At 40.6% G+C, this 15,895-nt stretch overlaps 1 protein-coding gene across 3 annotated transcripts in view; it reads left to right on the top strand.

Annotated features, from left to right (window-relative positions):
• Window positions 1-15,895, top strand: part of phkb (phosphorylase kinase, beta) — a 144,442-nt gene that overhangs the window by 23,852 nt on the left and 104,695 nt on the right. For all 3 annotated transcript variants that reach the window (XM_034201272.1, XM_034201271.1, XM_034201273.1), the window contains 4 exons: window positions 3,127-3,226; window positions 9,832-9,939; window positions 10,929-11,009; window positions 14,614-14,729. In XM_034201272.1, the coding sequence (XP_034057163.1) occupies window positions 3,127-3,226; window positions 9,832-9,939; window positions 10,929-11,009; window positions 14,614-14,729 (405 nt within the window). The remainder of the gene's footprint in view (window positions 1-3,126; window positions 3,227-9,831; window positions 9,940-10,928; window positions 11,010-14,613; window positions 14,730-15,895) is intronic.

Here is a 15,895-nt window from a genome sequence, read left to right as displayed (position 1 = left end):
AAATCACTCCCTTTTAAACTTTATTCTTTTTTTAATGTCATATTATTTCATACCTTTACTTTTAATTTATTCTCTTATTTTTTGATATCTATAATGATCATATAAACGTGTGCCTCGGAAATAATTGTTTACATTAAACGTGACCAAAACGTTTGAGACCCACTGAGATAACACAGAGAGTCCTTTAGCTCACTGAGCCTCTCAGTCTGACAGGAGAGGACTCTCCTCCACCTTGTTGTTGAAAAAACTCCTTATATCCGTTAGCGTAGCTCGCTAGCACCAGAAGCTAACAACAACAATCTCCGGTACCGGTGCTCTCTCGCTCGCGCACGCACACACACAAAATGGCTCGTTCCACACACACACACACACACACACAGAGCCGAGCTTTAATGAAACACAGAGACCCAGACGTAATAGTACTGTACTGTATCATATTATTTTCGAATCAATAATTTTTCAAAATATCCTTTTTTTTTTTTTTTTTTTAATAACCATTTTTCCTCCTGGTCTCTCGCCCCCCCTGTCATGCCTCTGCGCCCCCCACTTTGAGAACCACTGCTCTAAGTAGACTTTATACGTTATATAGATAGATAGATATATATATATTAGACTTTGCGTTTTCTTTTTTTTAAATTGATAGATGAAAATTGACAAAATGAGAATAATAAACACGTTAATGTATTTTGGATGTTACCTCTCCAATACTTGGAAACAAGCTAATTTAAGGGAAGCAAAAAAGGTGAAACTCTAATGACCAGTGTTCATTCTCATATTTTCCTGTAGTTGGTTAACCTTTCTGACACCCATTTTATTTTCCTGATTAATTGTAATTAACTTTGAAAAGTTGTTACTGTAACCCAGTGGTTCTCAAACTTTTTCTGTCATTCCCCACTTTGAACAGGTGGGCCTTTTCAAGCCCCACCTGTTCCTCGCCGCTCCAATAAAATGGTAGGCCAAGCTTAAAATGGTCAAATGTATCATTCTATAACAGGGGTCTCCAACCTTTTTTAGGATGAGAGCTACTTTCAAAAAATAAAACAAGTCGTGAGCTACTTTTACTCCTCTTTTTCTGTTTTTTTGCAGTGTATATATTTAGCACATTTTAACATTATTATATGCTTACCTTTAACCTTTGTGTGTTGTTTGGGTCTGTGGGACCCGTTTGCAGTGAAAAGAAAATGTATGATTTTTTTTAAATGTTGAAGTTAAATGCATCAATCTGGTGCACTTTGAGCACAAAATGAATTTATGGATACATCTCTCAACACTACCTAGTTAGCATTCTTTCTTTTTATTTATGCATTACTAATCACTCCCCTTTTAAACTGTTTACTGTCCTATAGCACACATTGGAATGATTTCTTACTTTATTTTGTACAACTAGGCTAGGCCTATACTAAATAGATAAAGGTGTGTTTTCTCTCTCTCTCTCTCTCTCTCTCTCTCTCTCTCTCTCTCTCTCTCTCTCTCTCTCTCTCTCTCTCTCTCTCTCTGTGTCTCGCTCGCTCACAGAGGCTGTGTGCTCCTCCGTGGCGATGATGGCTTGCGTTAAAGATAATAATAAACATAGGCCTATTAGTAAAGTGGGGGGACACAAACGGGATTTCGAAAAGTGTCACGGTTAAACTCCTTATGAAGTGGTGAGGTGCCGCTCCACATTGCTTTTCTTCCTGACTGCAACGCTGTTGTGTCTGTGTGTGAGAGCGTTTCACATGTGTGTATGAGAGATGTTTCCCGTTCATCGCGTCCATTCGCGACCCACCTATCACATCTCTGCGCCCCACCAGTGGGGCGCGCCCCACACTTTGAGAAACGCTGCTGTAACCCCTGGCCAATGTTAGATCCCCTCATGCATATTACATTTAAAAACTTGTAGTCCGGTAATGAAGAACTTTAAAACAGGACGTTGGCAGATGAAAAGCTGTATCCTCTGCCTGCAGTTCCTTTTGATGTGGAGGGTCACATCTAACAGTCAGCGTGATTAATGTATCATTTACCATTGAAGTTTCACCTCTGCCGCTCTGCTTTCCTCTGTCGATACTCAAAGTCATTATTAGCATGACCTTTGTAATGTGCTTCTGAGGCCCACCAGCAATATGCTGACTAACACCGGGGTCACTGGCACCGTAATTGATCGACTTTTGAGCTGTATCTTAGCAAGATTATGCTCGTAAAAATATTATTATTTAATATGTTGGTGCTCAGAATTTGGGATGATATGTATGCCATTAAAAAGTTATGTTTTTTTAAGGCTTTACAAATAAATAACATAGGCCCTATTGATTTTTTGCCACTGTTGAATGCTACTGATGAATAGTTTAGACATTGTGATGAAAAGGTGAATACTTCAATCCCCGCTTTAAACAGTTATCAAATGCTACACTTACACTGCAAACATTTCCCATTTCTGATTTATTGCTTGGATCCCAATTTTTGGGTTAGGGCTTTTCACGTTGTTTTTCGAAAGTGGCCAATCTTAGATTCCAGTTAGAACTGACTATTCTCGATCTAGATTGACGTTAAAGTCCCATAAATACTGAAATAAAAATACATCTTTGGCCACTTTTGAATGCAGTTTGAACGTTTATTTACAAATGTAACTGATTTCAGTTTGTCTGTACCAAGGAAAGGAAATTGGTTGGCACTTTCTGGTGCTCGTCTGTTTAGTATTTACATCTTTCAAGTTAGTCAATATATATTCATTGGGCAGCTAGGTGGACATATTATGAGGAAATGGGCCCCTGGGCACACACATCTGAAGGGCCCCCTATCCTTTCCTAATAGCAAGAACCATGGTGTCAAATGAGACGTCTTTGTTGTCGTTTTAGTATTACGTCTCTTTTTGATAATTTTGTGTCTCCTTCCAGATATTTTGTGTTCCTGTGTTCGTTTTGAATCTATTTTGAGCAATTTGGGTCTCTTGGTCATTTTAGGTCTCTTTTTGCTCTTTTTGGATCTATTTGTAGACATTTTGCATCTCTGTCTCGTTCATCTCCTTTTGAGACTTTCCAACATTAAATGTTAGCAATAACTTGAAACAGAGGCCCAATATGCCCGTTTAGTATTTGGTCCATATGATGTCAGACTGTAATCTTTGTTCTTCCCTTTTCTGTCTCTATGCAGACGCATTGATGACGATATGGGGCGGACCCATGAAATGGAGCATTCTGCCATCAAGTGCATGAGAGGAATCCTCTACTGCTACATGAGACAGGCTGATAAGGTGAGTTTGTTAGGCATCCTCCAATCAGCTCCTGCTGTCACGCTACGCTATTTGCATAAAAGCACCCAACAATTACACACTGTATTGCAGATCAAAGGTGTATTTCTAAACTGCTATTCATCAAAGGGCTTTCAGAGCTGAAGCACTGTGTTACGGCCTAGAGATATTGGACCCCAAAGCAAAAGACTTAGAGAGAGAGATGGTCAAAAACAAAACGTTTATTTTAAGCAGAGGCACAGGTAATGGCAGTGGAGGCAGGAAGCTGGCTGGCTCGGAGACAGAAAGGACAGGAGACAAAAATCCAGGCGACGAGATCACAGGGACGAGGAAAGCAGCGAGACACACAGGAGGGTCGAACACGACGGAATTATCTGGCCGGGAAGTGGCATGAGGACTGGGCTTTTATGTCAACAGGTTGAAGAGGTCAGTGGAAACAGGTGTGCCTCGTCTGCTGCTGGAAGGAGCCAGCCAACTCCCTGGCTGAAGTCGAATAGTCCGTTTCTCTTAGGAACCTTCCTAACGGAGTGAAATGACCCGAAAGTCCCTCAGTGGCAGCCATGATAAGTGCCGTTCGAGTTCTCTAGATGATAGGAAAGGAGGTTTCAAACTTCCTTTATAACCTCCTTTAGCTTAGGAACTACTGGACCTCCCTAACCGAAAGGAGAGGAGAAAATGCTGCCCCACAATGCCTTGCAGCCGCAGCATTTGCCGTCACACAACAGTCGGCCGTTCACGGAAACAATCGATTATGACGGAGAAATTATATCATGAAAGTTACGGTGCTTATTAAGCATTTTAAAACGTATGTGGTAAGTTGCCAAAGTGCTTTGTTTTGAACGTTCATCAGTATTATAATCAAAAAGAGAAATATGAACGTTAGTTTTTACTGAAATGATCAAATAAAGTCAACATTTCACTGAGCTGTGTGGAGGTTGTTCAACTTTTAAAATATGTTTGAATGGTGATATACACAGTGATAGATGTTAAGGACTAACGTTTATAATAAATACATTTGTATTTATTTTTAAGATATTTTCATAGTTCATACGTTTTGGGATCATTTGTATTAATGTGGACCGGAGGGAGAGGGTGACGAGCATAAGTTTCACTTTCCTTTTTTATTTCAATTCCAACTTTGGTCATGAAGAATATGTTTCTCTGTTGTCCACGTTCATAAAGCAAAGCAACAGCATCAGAGCACGGTGCAGAGTCTCTAGATGAGTTTACAGTAGTCCCTCGTTCTTATTGAACATCCATGTTGTAGTCCGCTGTATAGAAAACTGTAGTTTCCATAGTTTCCCCACAGCAGCAGACGCACATTCATGACGTCCACTGGCGCATCATAAACACGTCGGATAGTGAAAGTGCATTCGGATTCTCTAACGTACCGCGGTCTCTTCTCCTAAGTCCTTTTGAATTCTCCTATCCACTATCCCTTAACCCCGTGACGTTTCACTCAGAGGTCAAGGAATAGATGATAGGGTTAGAATTTAGGAGCTGATTTTTGGATTATCGACTGCAACCCTTGTCACACACCAGCCCTGCAGTGAAAAACAGAGAAGGGAGGGGGGAGACAGAAGAAAACACAAAAAAAGCACACAACAAAACTAAACAGAATCATCACACACTGGACACATATGGTACCTCTTTTGCTCCGCATGGGAACGATTTCACAGCACGCCTGCAGGATGCATGTACCTGGCTGTGAATGAGAAATCGCACCATTTTACATAACCAAAACATAACCAGATCTTTTTTATTCCTCACATTATTTTACAGAGAAGCTGAAAGCTATTCTGTTCCATCTTGCCTCGACCTTGACGACCTCATTTAGGGAAGAGTTTTCCTGTGTCTTAATTACAAAGCTGCATTTACACAGTTAATTACACAGATCAACGTTCGTTACGGCCCCCGTCTCCAACACTTATAGAGAACATGGCATTTTAAATGGAGACGTGACACGGGGACACCGCTGGGCAAATACAGCAGCTGGCCCCACTGTAGTGGTGTACAGTATGGGGAGATGTTCTTTTTCTTTTTTATAAAGGAATTTCCTTTTTAGTTGGGACAAGCAAATAGCAAAAGTCACTTTGTCCACTGGAAAGGTTCCTTTTCTTTCTCGAAATCCCACAAAGTCAGCCAGAAGATGCAAGGGTATAATGGAGTTATTTTCTCAGGAAGCCAAAAGCATTTGACTTTGACAAAAGAGACGAGGGTGCATGATACTGTAGGTAGTTTGATACTGAGGGGAAGAAAAATAAATGTTTCCATGTTTTTTAACAGTTTGATGATACCTTTATTAGATCATTAGGCTTCCAACAAAACATATGTGCTGATCCAAACTAGAAAAGTGCACCTTTTAGAAGTCAGGGCCCTCATTTATAAACGGTGCGTACGCTCAAAAGAAGGCGTACGCCAGTTTATACGCAATGTTTGCGATTTATAAAAAACAAACTTGACGGGAAAATGTGCGGTACTCCACGCAAACTCTGACCCATCCGTACGCACTAGGGATGGGAATTTGAAAGCAAATGTATATTCGAATATTCGACCCCCAAAAAACGGTTAACCGGTTAACAGAAATGTACATAGGCTATCCTATAAAAAAAAAATTGTCGAATTTGTCAAATGTATTGAACTGGTGATCACAGTTTGACAGCCACTTATTTATTTATGTTGGTGACGATCCGACCTCCATGCTGCTACTCTGGTTCAAACGGCATCCACCAAACAATATGATTTATCTCGACCTCCCCAAAATAACCAAAATCTGACACGGTTTTTAGCTGTTCTGCCGTCATTTCCTGCGATCTTCTTAATGCAGTCAGTCAGAATGAATGAATGAATGGGCGTTTCTTTGACTATTTATAGGCAAATATGGGCGTTACGTGAAGCCCGCAGAAGCTGCACCGCATTTCGAGTTGATTGTGATTTATAAAGGGAAACCGGCGTAGGATGTGCCGCACGCAAGTCCTGCGCCGGTACGCAGTCCTTTATGAATCGGAAAATGTCTGTGCGTATTTATTTGCTTTGTCCTACGTAAGCAACCTTCCCACGTGAATCCTACGCAAGGCTTTATAAATGAGGCCCCAGATCTCCCCCAGGTGTGCATTTCTCGCCCTTCCCTAACTGAACAAGACATCTCACTCAATTGTTACTTTTGGCTACAGTCGAGCTGGCGGTGAAGATAGCAAAAACAGGGATTTAATCATCTCATATAATGCCTAACTTTAGGGAATTATAACAAACTGTATAAGATATACAATCATTCTGCAGATGCTCCAGTTCAAAATGAGACCAAACCTTTTTAGAAATGTCAGTTTTTTTTAAATGGCCCAAATGCACCCCACCTGATTCCTGGAAATGCCTTTTGCCTTTCTTGCAGGTTAAAGTAACAGATTTCCATTTCTAAGATAAGAACTCTGTAACACACTCTAAAGCAAATCAATGGTAATGAGCTGTAATTACAGTTTTGTTGTTTTTGTATCTCTAATTTACTAAAAATCTCCTTTGCAACCAGCGATGACTAGGAATGGCCTAGTTATTGGTTTAAAGAGATCAAAGAGTTTTGTGTTTGTAATAAATGTGATTATAAATGCATGAAAGCAGACCGAGGAGCACACTTTGAAGTGTTTCATCAATTTGAAAGTCGTATTGGCGCATTGCAGCACTCCAAACAATAAGCAAGATCTGGGCCCTCTCACGGTATCCCGAGTGGGGCCACTTGACACTGTGGCTCTGCTGGAGCGAGAATTAGAGAGACCCCTTCACAGAAATGGCTTTTATAGAAACATAAACAGCAGCACCTATTTTTAGCTCTGTACAGAGGTAGCTCTTTCATTCCCATTAACACACACACCACACACTTATTAGGCGCTGGGGGATAGCAGGAAGTGGAGCAGTTTGAGTGAAAGTGGGACAAAGGGTCTCCATTATGACCTGCCGGAGAGAGGAGGGGTACAAAGAGAAAAAGGTGTGTAGAAGAAGTGTGGCAGAGGAAAGGAGAACAGGATCTATAGAAAAAAAGCAATAAAGAAATAGAAAGTACAGGGAGAGAAGCGGTAGAAGTGAGGGGAGGGAGGGTTGGCTGAAAATGAAGACAGCGAGGGGGGGCTTGATGATGGAGAGAGCAGCTGAAGAGACGAAGAGAAGAGAAACAAATGAGGCAAAATGGGACAAAGGGCCAATTATTTATAACTCTGTGCGATGGGGCTGGCGGCCCAGCTGTAATTTAGGGTGCATTCATGTCGATGTAGCAAACACACACACACACAATCGCACACAAAGACTCCTATATTACGCTCAACACAAAACACAACTAACATCTTGTTCTGGGTTTTTATGTGTTTGTCGTGAAGCAAGTAATAGTTTGGTTGCCCTCAACGTGACACGTTGCTGTTTCAGAGACGGTTGTTATGCATTGACAGGATATCAGCCACATTTACTCATAGGACAGACTTATTGCCAGCTTATTTTATCTGAGAAAAAACATTATGTGCCAGAGTGTTTATGGATCCATGTAGTCCTGTCTTTTGGTGCTTTCGGAAAGAAAATACATAAGATCCTTGTCATCATCGTAAGTGCTACTCCATGCTAGGCTTTTTTTTCTTTTCGGAAATACAAAAAAATACGCCATCATTTAAAAGTAAAGGCTTTATCCTGCAGAGTACTGCTCAATAATTTCATTCCGATCATGATTGTAGTCCCCGATGCCCTTATATAGCAGCATTTCTGAAATAATAATAGTCCTCTATGCTCTGCAAACCAATAAAGCCCTTTTAGATAAAATAGCTTCCCCTCTCCAGCATCCATACAGAGATGGAGAACCATTTTGCTAACAGTTAATCATTTTGCTAACTGTAGCCATACCATAGCCACATCTGTTATTAAAAGGTACACTTTTAGCAGGCCCGGTTCCAGAACAAAATGACTCAGGGTGCCTCTGAGATTACAGGGGGCGCAGCAGTAGTAGGTTTACATGAGCAATAGTGGCCGGCAACAGCAATGAAAAATAGCATTGATGGTCCCCAATGAACTGATTATGGCATTTGTTATGTTTTGAAACCAAGCAAGTGAGAACATTTCAAGTGAGTTAAAAGTGCAATCCTGAAATATTTCATCTAGTCCAAAGTGGCAAAGAAAAGCACAACAGCTTCAAAGCTGTACTGATAAAACAAATGAGAACATATTGTAAATCAAGGCACATATTATTTAAACCAGATCATGGTTTGAAATGGCAAACATTGAAAAGCAAAAGTATTATTAAAACCATGTACTAAATCATCACCTTGGTCCCATCATATACTCTGGGAAGAGAATATTTACTGTGCTTGAAAACTGGTATCACATCATCATGTGAGGTTGACTTTGTGACCTGGAGAACATTTCAGCTGCAACATTAGCTTGTTGATAAGCTTTGGATATGAGATCTTTTTGTAGCCATTCGTGGTGAAGGCATCTGTGCTATTGTATGCATTATGTTTGACCCAACATTTCTACAGGCATGGCAGAATAGCAGGTCTCCCTTGAAAAATAGATCAATGATCTCAATGGGATACACCTGGGTAAATAAAGGTTTGAAATGAAATGAATATGAATCTATTTTCGCATGAATATTCTAGCCCTTGTCTATTTGTATACCACGAGCTGCAAGATGACCGCCTAACTACAGGCGGGTACTTGTTTAGATATACCTGGGCAGGCTCTGTTTTGCCGTGGTATCCTGGCACCTGCGGGCCGCAGAGGGGCGGCGTAGTTTGGGGAGACGAAGACTGCTGCTCCGGGGGCGAGTCAGGCGAATCAGGCGGGAGTAAAGCTAGTGTCCACAACGGAGGGTAACGTGATGTCCCCATCTGACCTGTTGCTACTGTCTGCAGTAGATGCAGTGTTGCTGGCGTTTAGTGATGGTTGCTTTAACCATTTTCGTATAAATGATTATCCACAGATGTGTGTCACTGCTGTGGAAGCACTTTGGAAATGATGCACGCGCAGCGGAGCAGGTCACGCGCACCTGACACAATTTGTTGTTTGTATTTTTCGCTCCGTTCTCTTTTTTGAATAGAGGGTGCATAACATTCAACTGGGGCTGCGAAACGCAACACAGATTTATCAGAATCTCTTAGTTTTTGATAGGTCAGACTTCCTTTTTTCCGTGTTTGCAGTTTATTCCAATGCTGGAATTCCGATGCTGCATCTAAAATGACCAGTGATTGGACAAAGGGCCTTATTACGGGTTTCCAAAGGCTGAACAGAGCAAGGAAGAGCTGCATAAGTATAGTTTTCCATCAGATCACTTGAAATATGCTTGATGGTAATAAAGAATAGTCGGCCAATGATGCAAAAACCTTTGAAGGCAATAAGGCTTACTAAAAATGACAACATGTACTTTATAAATGTATTGTTTCTGCCAAAAACATTGCACTGAGATTAGGCGAGATCATTACCATTGTCTTAATACACATGTTTCCATATAATGTGTTTTTTTGATGAGTCTGCTACTGTGATATACTGAACTGTGGTGAGAAAATACATGTGTCTCCTTCCCTTCCTCTTCCCCTGCCTCCTGCTTAACCTTGACCATCTGTCTCTGTGAATGTCTCTCCCAGGTGGAGCAGTTCAAACAGGACCCCAACCCCTCCAAGTGCCTGCACTCTGTGTTCAATGTAGACACCGGGGACGAGGTGCACTCCTACAGCGACTACCACCACCTGCAGGTCAGCCAATGAAAATGAGTTTTTAAAATATGTGTTGACTCGGTACAGGCAAGAGACACACATGAATGCCATGACAGTATGATGAGATGACAATGCCAGCTCACACAAAATACATTTTAATAATCCTGTTCAAATAAGTAGGTAGACAGTCTGATACACCCAAGATCCAAAAACACACATGACATGCGGAACATATTTATTATTCCAAATAGTCCCATTCTTCATTAGAGCCATTCAACTCTTATTTTGTGTTGAGTTTTGCCAATTTGTAATGTTTTTTTAGTAAAGTAATTGCAATGTATTATTTAAGATAACTCCTTGATTGAACTAAAAAACAAGTATTTGACCCAACAGAAAATAAATGTATTTATTATCTGTAGACCATTTTCATCCAGAACACCAAACAAAATGTTCAAAGATGTACATTTACAATTAATATTGAGGTTTGTTTGAGTGCAAACAAAGGAAAAGCCCATGAAATATGTATTTCTTCATTGATCTACTATTGGCATGTTCAACTGGATTATTGACTTCTCAGAGGTTGATGTGCATTAAATTGGCTCTAAAACTGGGATGGGATTGACAAAGGTCAATTTGGTGTGAAACGTTGGGATGGAGACTGCTTTCCTACAGAGAAGAAAGGCTAATACATCAAAGAAAGATGGATAGAGAATTATAGTTTTGTGACGAACAGAAACCCTCATAAATCATGAAGGCTGTAAAGATGATAAACACTCACTGAAAAGTACATGTATTCGCTGGCTGTGATTTCTTCTGCAACAACTTCCCCGTGAAGTAAATTGCCTTATTGATGAGTCCAGTTCCAAAGCCAAAGGCTTACAGTAATAGCTAATATAAAGCTCACGCCTCAGTCCCAATCAGAGACAGCCGTATTGACACATCTGGAAGTATCTCGCAGTTTACAAATGACGGTCATTTTTTTTAATGGTATCTCATCCACTCTGCCCTTCCCTCTGTCATTGCTGCAGATCGATGCCGTCTCTCTGTTCCTGCTGTACCTGGTGGAGATGATCTGCTCGGGTCTGCAGATCATTTACAACACCGATGAGGTAAACAACCAGCTGAAATGACTGCAGGGGGGATTGATTCCGGACCCCAGGGATTTACTCCCCATTGGTTTGACTTGTACAGCAATCAGTATCCATCTTAAGCCCCAGACAGTTTAAAACAACTTACATCATCTTTAAGATAATCACACATTGAACAGGAATACATTCTCCCATGCAGAACATCATTTCCTTGCTGTACATTTAGATGTTCATTGCTTTTTTTTTATTAAGTGAAAACCAGATAAACTGCATGTAAATTGACCACTTGCTTCTGCTTGTTTGATAGAAGATGACACATATTTGGGAACAATTGTTATCTTCTGTCAACATATGTCTTAATCATTTAAATACTGTTACTGTAAAATCCATACGATACAAACAAAATAGTTTTGTTTTACAGTAACATAGAGCATCTTAAAACGGCATTCTGACATTTACAAGAAACCTGTCTCCCCTTTGTGAGCCTACGGTGGCGATTGGTGCAAACAAAAAATTGCTAAAACACTAGCAAATGAAGAAACGTCTTGACCAACTTGACAACACATGGGCAGCATTTAGAAAACAATCAAAAACTTGACAAAACATATGAAGGTTCAACTAAAGGCCCTGCAAATATAAAACATTGAAAGAAGCTCAAAACAAACTGAAACGGGACACATTTTTGGGACTAGCTAACCTACAGTAGCTAACTTAGAAATATCGGAAGGAATCATGTGATCACATTATTAAAGTGAGCCGTTTATACATTTTAGGTAACTTTCTAACAACAATGACAGTTGTGTGGATCACTTGTTAGTGTCCCTGTTTCTGTTGTGTTTTGAGCTTTTTGCAGCGTATTGCTTTTGCAGCGTTTTGCTTATGCAGCGATTTTAGTGACTGTGCATGTGTTGTCAAGTTGGTGAAGATGTTTCTCCATTTTGACACATTTTTTTATTTTTTTATTTGCTTAGTTTCTGAAGCTGCAGCGCATTTCTCCTTATGAACATTTTTTGGGTCGTTGTGGCGCATTTGCACCTGTTGGCTGACATATAAGTCCGTTTGTATTCACATGAAAATTCCTATCATGAAAAAGGGTTACTGAAAAACTCAAACAAACTGGAGCCTAATGAGATTCCTACGTTTACAATTATAGGATGCTACATTGTGAAGATGCTATAAAGTCAGAGCAGGGGATCTGTAAACGCAGTTAGATGTACTCTAAATGCCCTGCAGATATCCTAGAGTAGACACAATCTCACTTTTATAGCTCACCTCACATTTATGTTTTTGCTGATCCACTCAATTGACTTTCAACGTAGAAACGTTTCGATGATTTTATTGTGGAGGCTTAAATGTCCTCCTGGGAATCCAGCCGGTAAGGTCTAATTTGGCAGGACACCAACCCCAATCATTACAGAAAAGCTTTCTATAAATGGATTTCTTCGAGTTTGATATATCTCCCCGCTGTTGGTTTTTGTCTTCTTTACGTTTGTCTCTTAACAAAACAACTTGGCTGTTACACAGTGTGCTATTTATTGTAGGGCCCCGAGGAGCAGTTTCATTAATTCTGTGAGTTTTTATAGTGTTCGCAGCTTTACTTACCGCCACAGAGCGGGGGAATGTGTGCCGCTGGTTAAAGGATTCCGTTTGTTTACTAGATTGGGCTTATTTTAAGAAAGGAAGAACATGCTGAACATTTTTGCTGTGAACCAATTAGTGCATGCAGTCTTCACTTTGGTTATACAAAACCCTCCCTAATAACTCTAATTTCAGTTCATTTCTCACTCCCTGTGGCAAAAAAAAGACAAAGCAAGCCTTAATTTGCATGTTAAAACGCTGCTTACAATATTGCATAATTCTAATTTAGGCAGTCTGCACGCTCATACAGTACATCCTTTTATGAACAAAAAACAGTCCCTGAAAAAAAGTGTGTGTGATCTTCTCTTTTTCTACTCAAAACCCTCCCTAATAACTCACATGTCCCTTACACTTCTCACTCCCAGTGGCACATGTGTTTACAATTCAATTCAATTCAAAACCTTTATTTATCCAGGTAAAATCCCATTGAGATCAATGATCTCTTTTTCAAGGGAGACCTGCAGCAGTAGGTTCCACAAGAAGACATAAACAACAGAACAACAAAAGGACATCATACAGCAAAATGTACAGGGATTACAATTTACATATTTAACCACAAGTACAGGTACCAACAGCATCTGATTGAGTAGCATCCAACCGAGCTTTAAAGTTTACAATGCTACAACAGCAAGCCTTCATTTGCATATTAAAACACTGCTTATACAGTACTATTAGATCATTCAAACTAAGGCAGTCTGCACCCCTACATCCTTTTAATGACTAAAATCAGATCAATTTAAATAAAACATTGTGTCCTTACTGTTTTAACGCATTTCATTTGGACTAATCAAATCGTTGTTATCTGTCACTGCTTGTGAAGTCCATTGGCGTATACTGGAAACTGCATTGCAGTATTTTTGTTTCCTCTTCTCGAGGCAGGAGGTATAGAGAGGCTGCTGCGTGTCCTCTGAGAAGATGCACTATCGACCTCCTTCCAGATGCCTTTTTCTGTCTCATGCAGCATGAAACGCAGCATCTCATTAGCCTGTGTGTATCTGCTGCCTGTGTTTTTCACATTATATAGGTGTAGGCATTTTCCAACAATGCTGTGGGCATTGGGTTAAAGCAGCATCACATGTATGCCTATGAGTGTGTGCAAACCACCTCCAAAGACGGCTACTGGCAGGGATTGTCGTCCAGTTGTAGCGAGATGGATATTCTTGTGTTTAGCTAGAGGGGAGTAATATTCATTAAGATACTAAAAAGTTTCCCCTCGTTGATCACAACGTTCCTAAAACCCCAAATAAGAGAAGATTCTCCTTTTTCCCTTCAGAGAATGTCCTATTTAAGGGTTCTATCTGCCTCTCTTTTCTCCCCTCTACTTTGTCATTTCAGATTAAATCTCCCATCAGTCAAGCCCACACGCACACACAGTCTTTTTAATGATTCAAGGCCTTTAAGTCATCGCACATTCTCTCTCTGTTCGCTTCTTTTTTTTTTTTTAGATGTGCTTATTGATTTGACATCCACAGCCGGTGCAAGCCTGATTATAGATATGACAAACCCCTTAATAACCATTCATTTTGTTTGGTGGTGGAATCAAGGACACTGCTCCTGAGAGTCTGTAATTAATGTGCAAAGAGCTGATGTTTAAACTTGAGCTTCAAATGGCCGTTTAGGTCCATATGTGTCGATTTAGTGTCGTGTCATGGGCAGTTGACAAGCCAATGGAGCTCCAGCCGCACATAGTGTCACACTCTACGACTTAATTACACCGTGTCTACGCTGCAGGGACACTTTGACCTTGCGCCTTGATGAGGAATCAGCTTTTTTGTCCATTTTACTAACCCATATAATGAGACACACTTCACCCCAGATCAATATCAAAGGTCACTTGGTACTGTATACGTATGTAATTGTGTGTTAGGCTGTGTGTGTGGAAACATGTCTTTTTCCCGCAGCCCTGGATCTATGATTGCATGTTTGTGTGAATCCATTCTTAATGTTCCATGCGTTGCTGTGTTTGAAGTGTGTTTTCTGTGTGCAGGTTTCCTTCATCCAGAACTTGGTGTTCTGTGTGGAGAGAGCCTACAGAGTTCCTGACTACGGCATGTGGGAGCGAGGCAGCAAATACAACAACGGAAGCACTGAGCTGCATTCCAGGTCAGTCAAAACTCAGTGAAACACAAAGAAAATACAAAATAAATGAAATTATATATACAGTTGTGTATGCTCATCCGTGAGCAGAGCATCAAGTTGACATGTCTATTACAGCTGAATGCGGCGATTACCATTTTGTTCAGCAAAACTCCTCACAAAATTAGTAAGATCAACAGCTTTAGTGCGTTTTGATTCAATGCTGAGTACAGTCAAACTTGACAGTCTCTTCTCTGTCATTGTAGACCGCAAATACCTCATTCCTTCAGTACTTGTGTCCGAATGCTTCTCGTTTTGCGCCGTTCAAATGAAATCGCCGCCAATCATATTCCATCATATATACCAGCTGGGTGGTTTGAAAGAAAAGTTGTGGCTCATCGGACATTTATGAGAGAAAGTCTCTAATGTCCGATTGCAAGTGAATGCAGCACAAGATGCACGTCTTGTAACCTCGTCTAGGTGCTGTTACGTGTACGCAAATTGACGTGCTTGATGTGAACGAGCATTTTGGTTAAAGTTGCGCATGCGCTATGAGCGCACATACGGGTACTTCTCAGGCATGCCGGGTAATCTGTGACATTTCGCTCTCTCAAAAGTTGGGCCATTTTATCATCATGCGCTAATGAGCAACTCTCATAGGAATGAATGAGGCCCCGCCTCCCACGCTGTATCCAGTTCTTATTATACATCCATGCTTGTAAACGAGCGTGGAAATATGATTGGCGGCGATTTCATTTGAACGGCGCAAAACGAGAAGCATTCGGACCCAAGTACTGAAGGAATGAGGTATTTGCGGTCTACAATGACAGAGAAGAGACTGTCAAGTTTGGCTGTACTCAGCATTGAATCAAAACGCACTAAAGCTGTTGATCTTACTAATTTTGTGAGGAGTTTTGCTGAACAAAATGGTAATCGCCGCATTCAGCTGTAATAGACATGTCAACTTGATGCTCTGCTCACGGATGAGCATACACAACTATTAAGATGATGACCTTACGTGTGTAAATATATGTTTTTCTTTGAGGGGGTCTGCCCCCAAAAAACTGTTTTAAGTCCTGAGAAAGTCAAATAAGACGGTGTGTAAAACTACACTGCCCAGCCAAAAAAAAGTAACCACTTTGATTTAACTAGGCCTGTAAGTAAGGACTTTCCACTGGATAATAACTGCAGTA

This window comes from Gymnodraco acuticeps, unplaced genomic scaffold (assembly GCF_902827175.1).
Source record: "Gymnodraco acuticeps unplaced genomic scaffold, fGymAcu1.1, whole genome shotgun sequence".
NCBI lineage: Eukaryota > Metazoa > Chordata > Actinopteri > Perciformes > Bathydraconidae > Gymnodraco > Gymnodraco acuticeps.
Note: the sequence above shows the minus strand (reverse complement) of the source record. Positions and strands in the feature narration are given on the sequence as shown.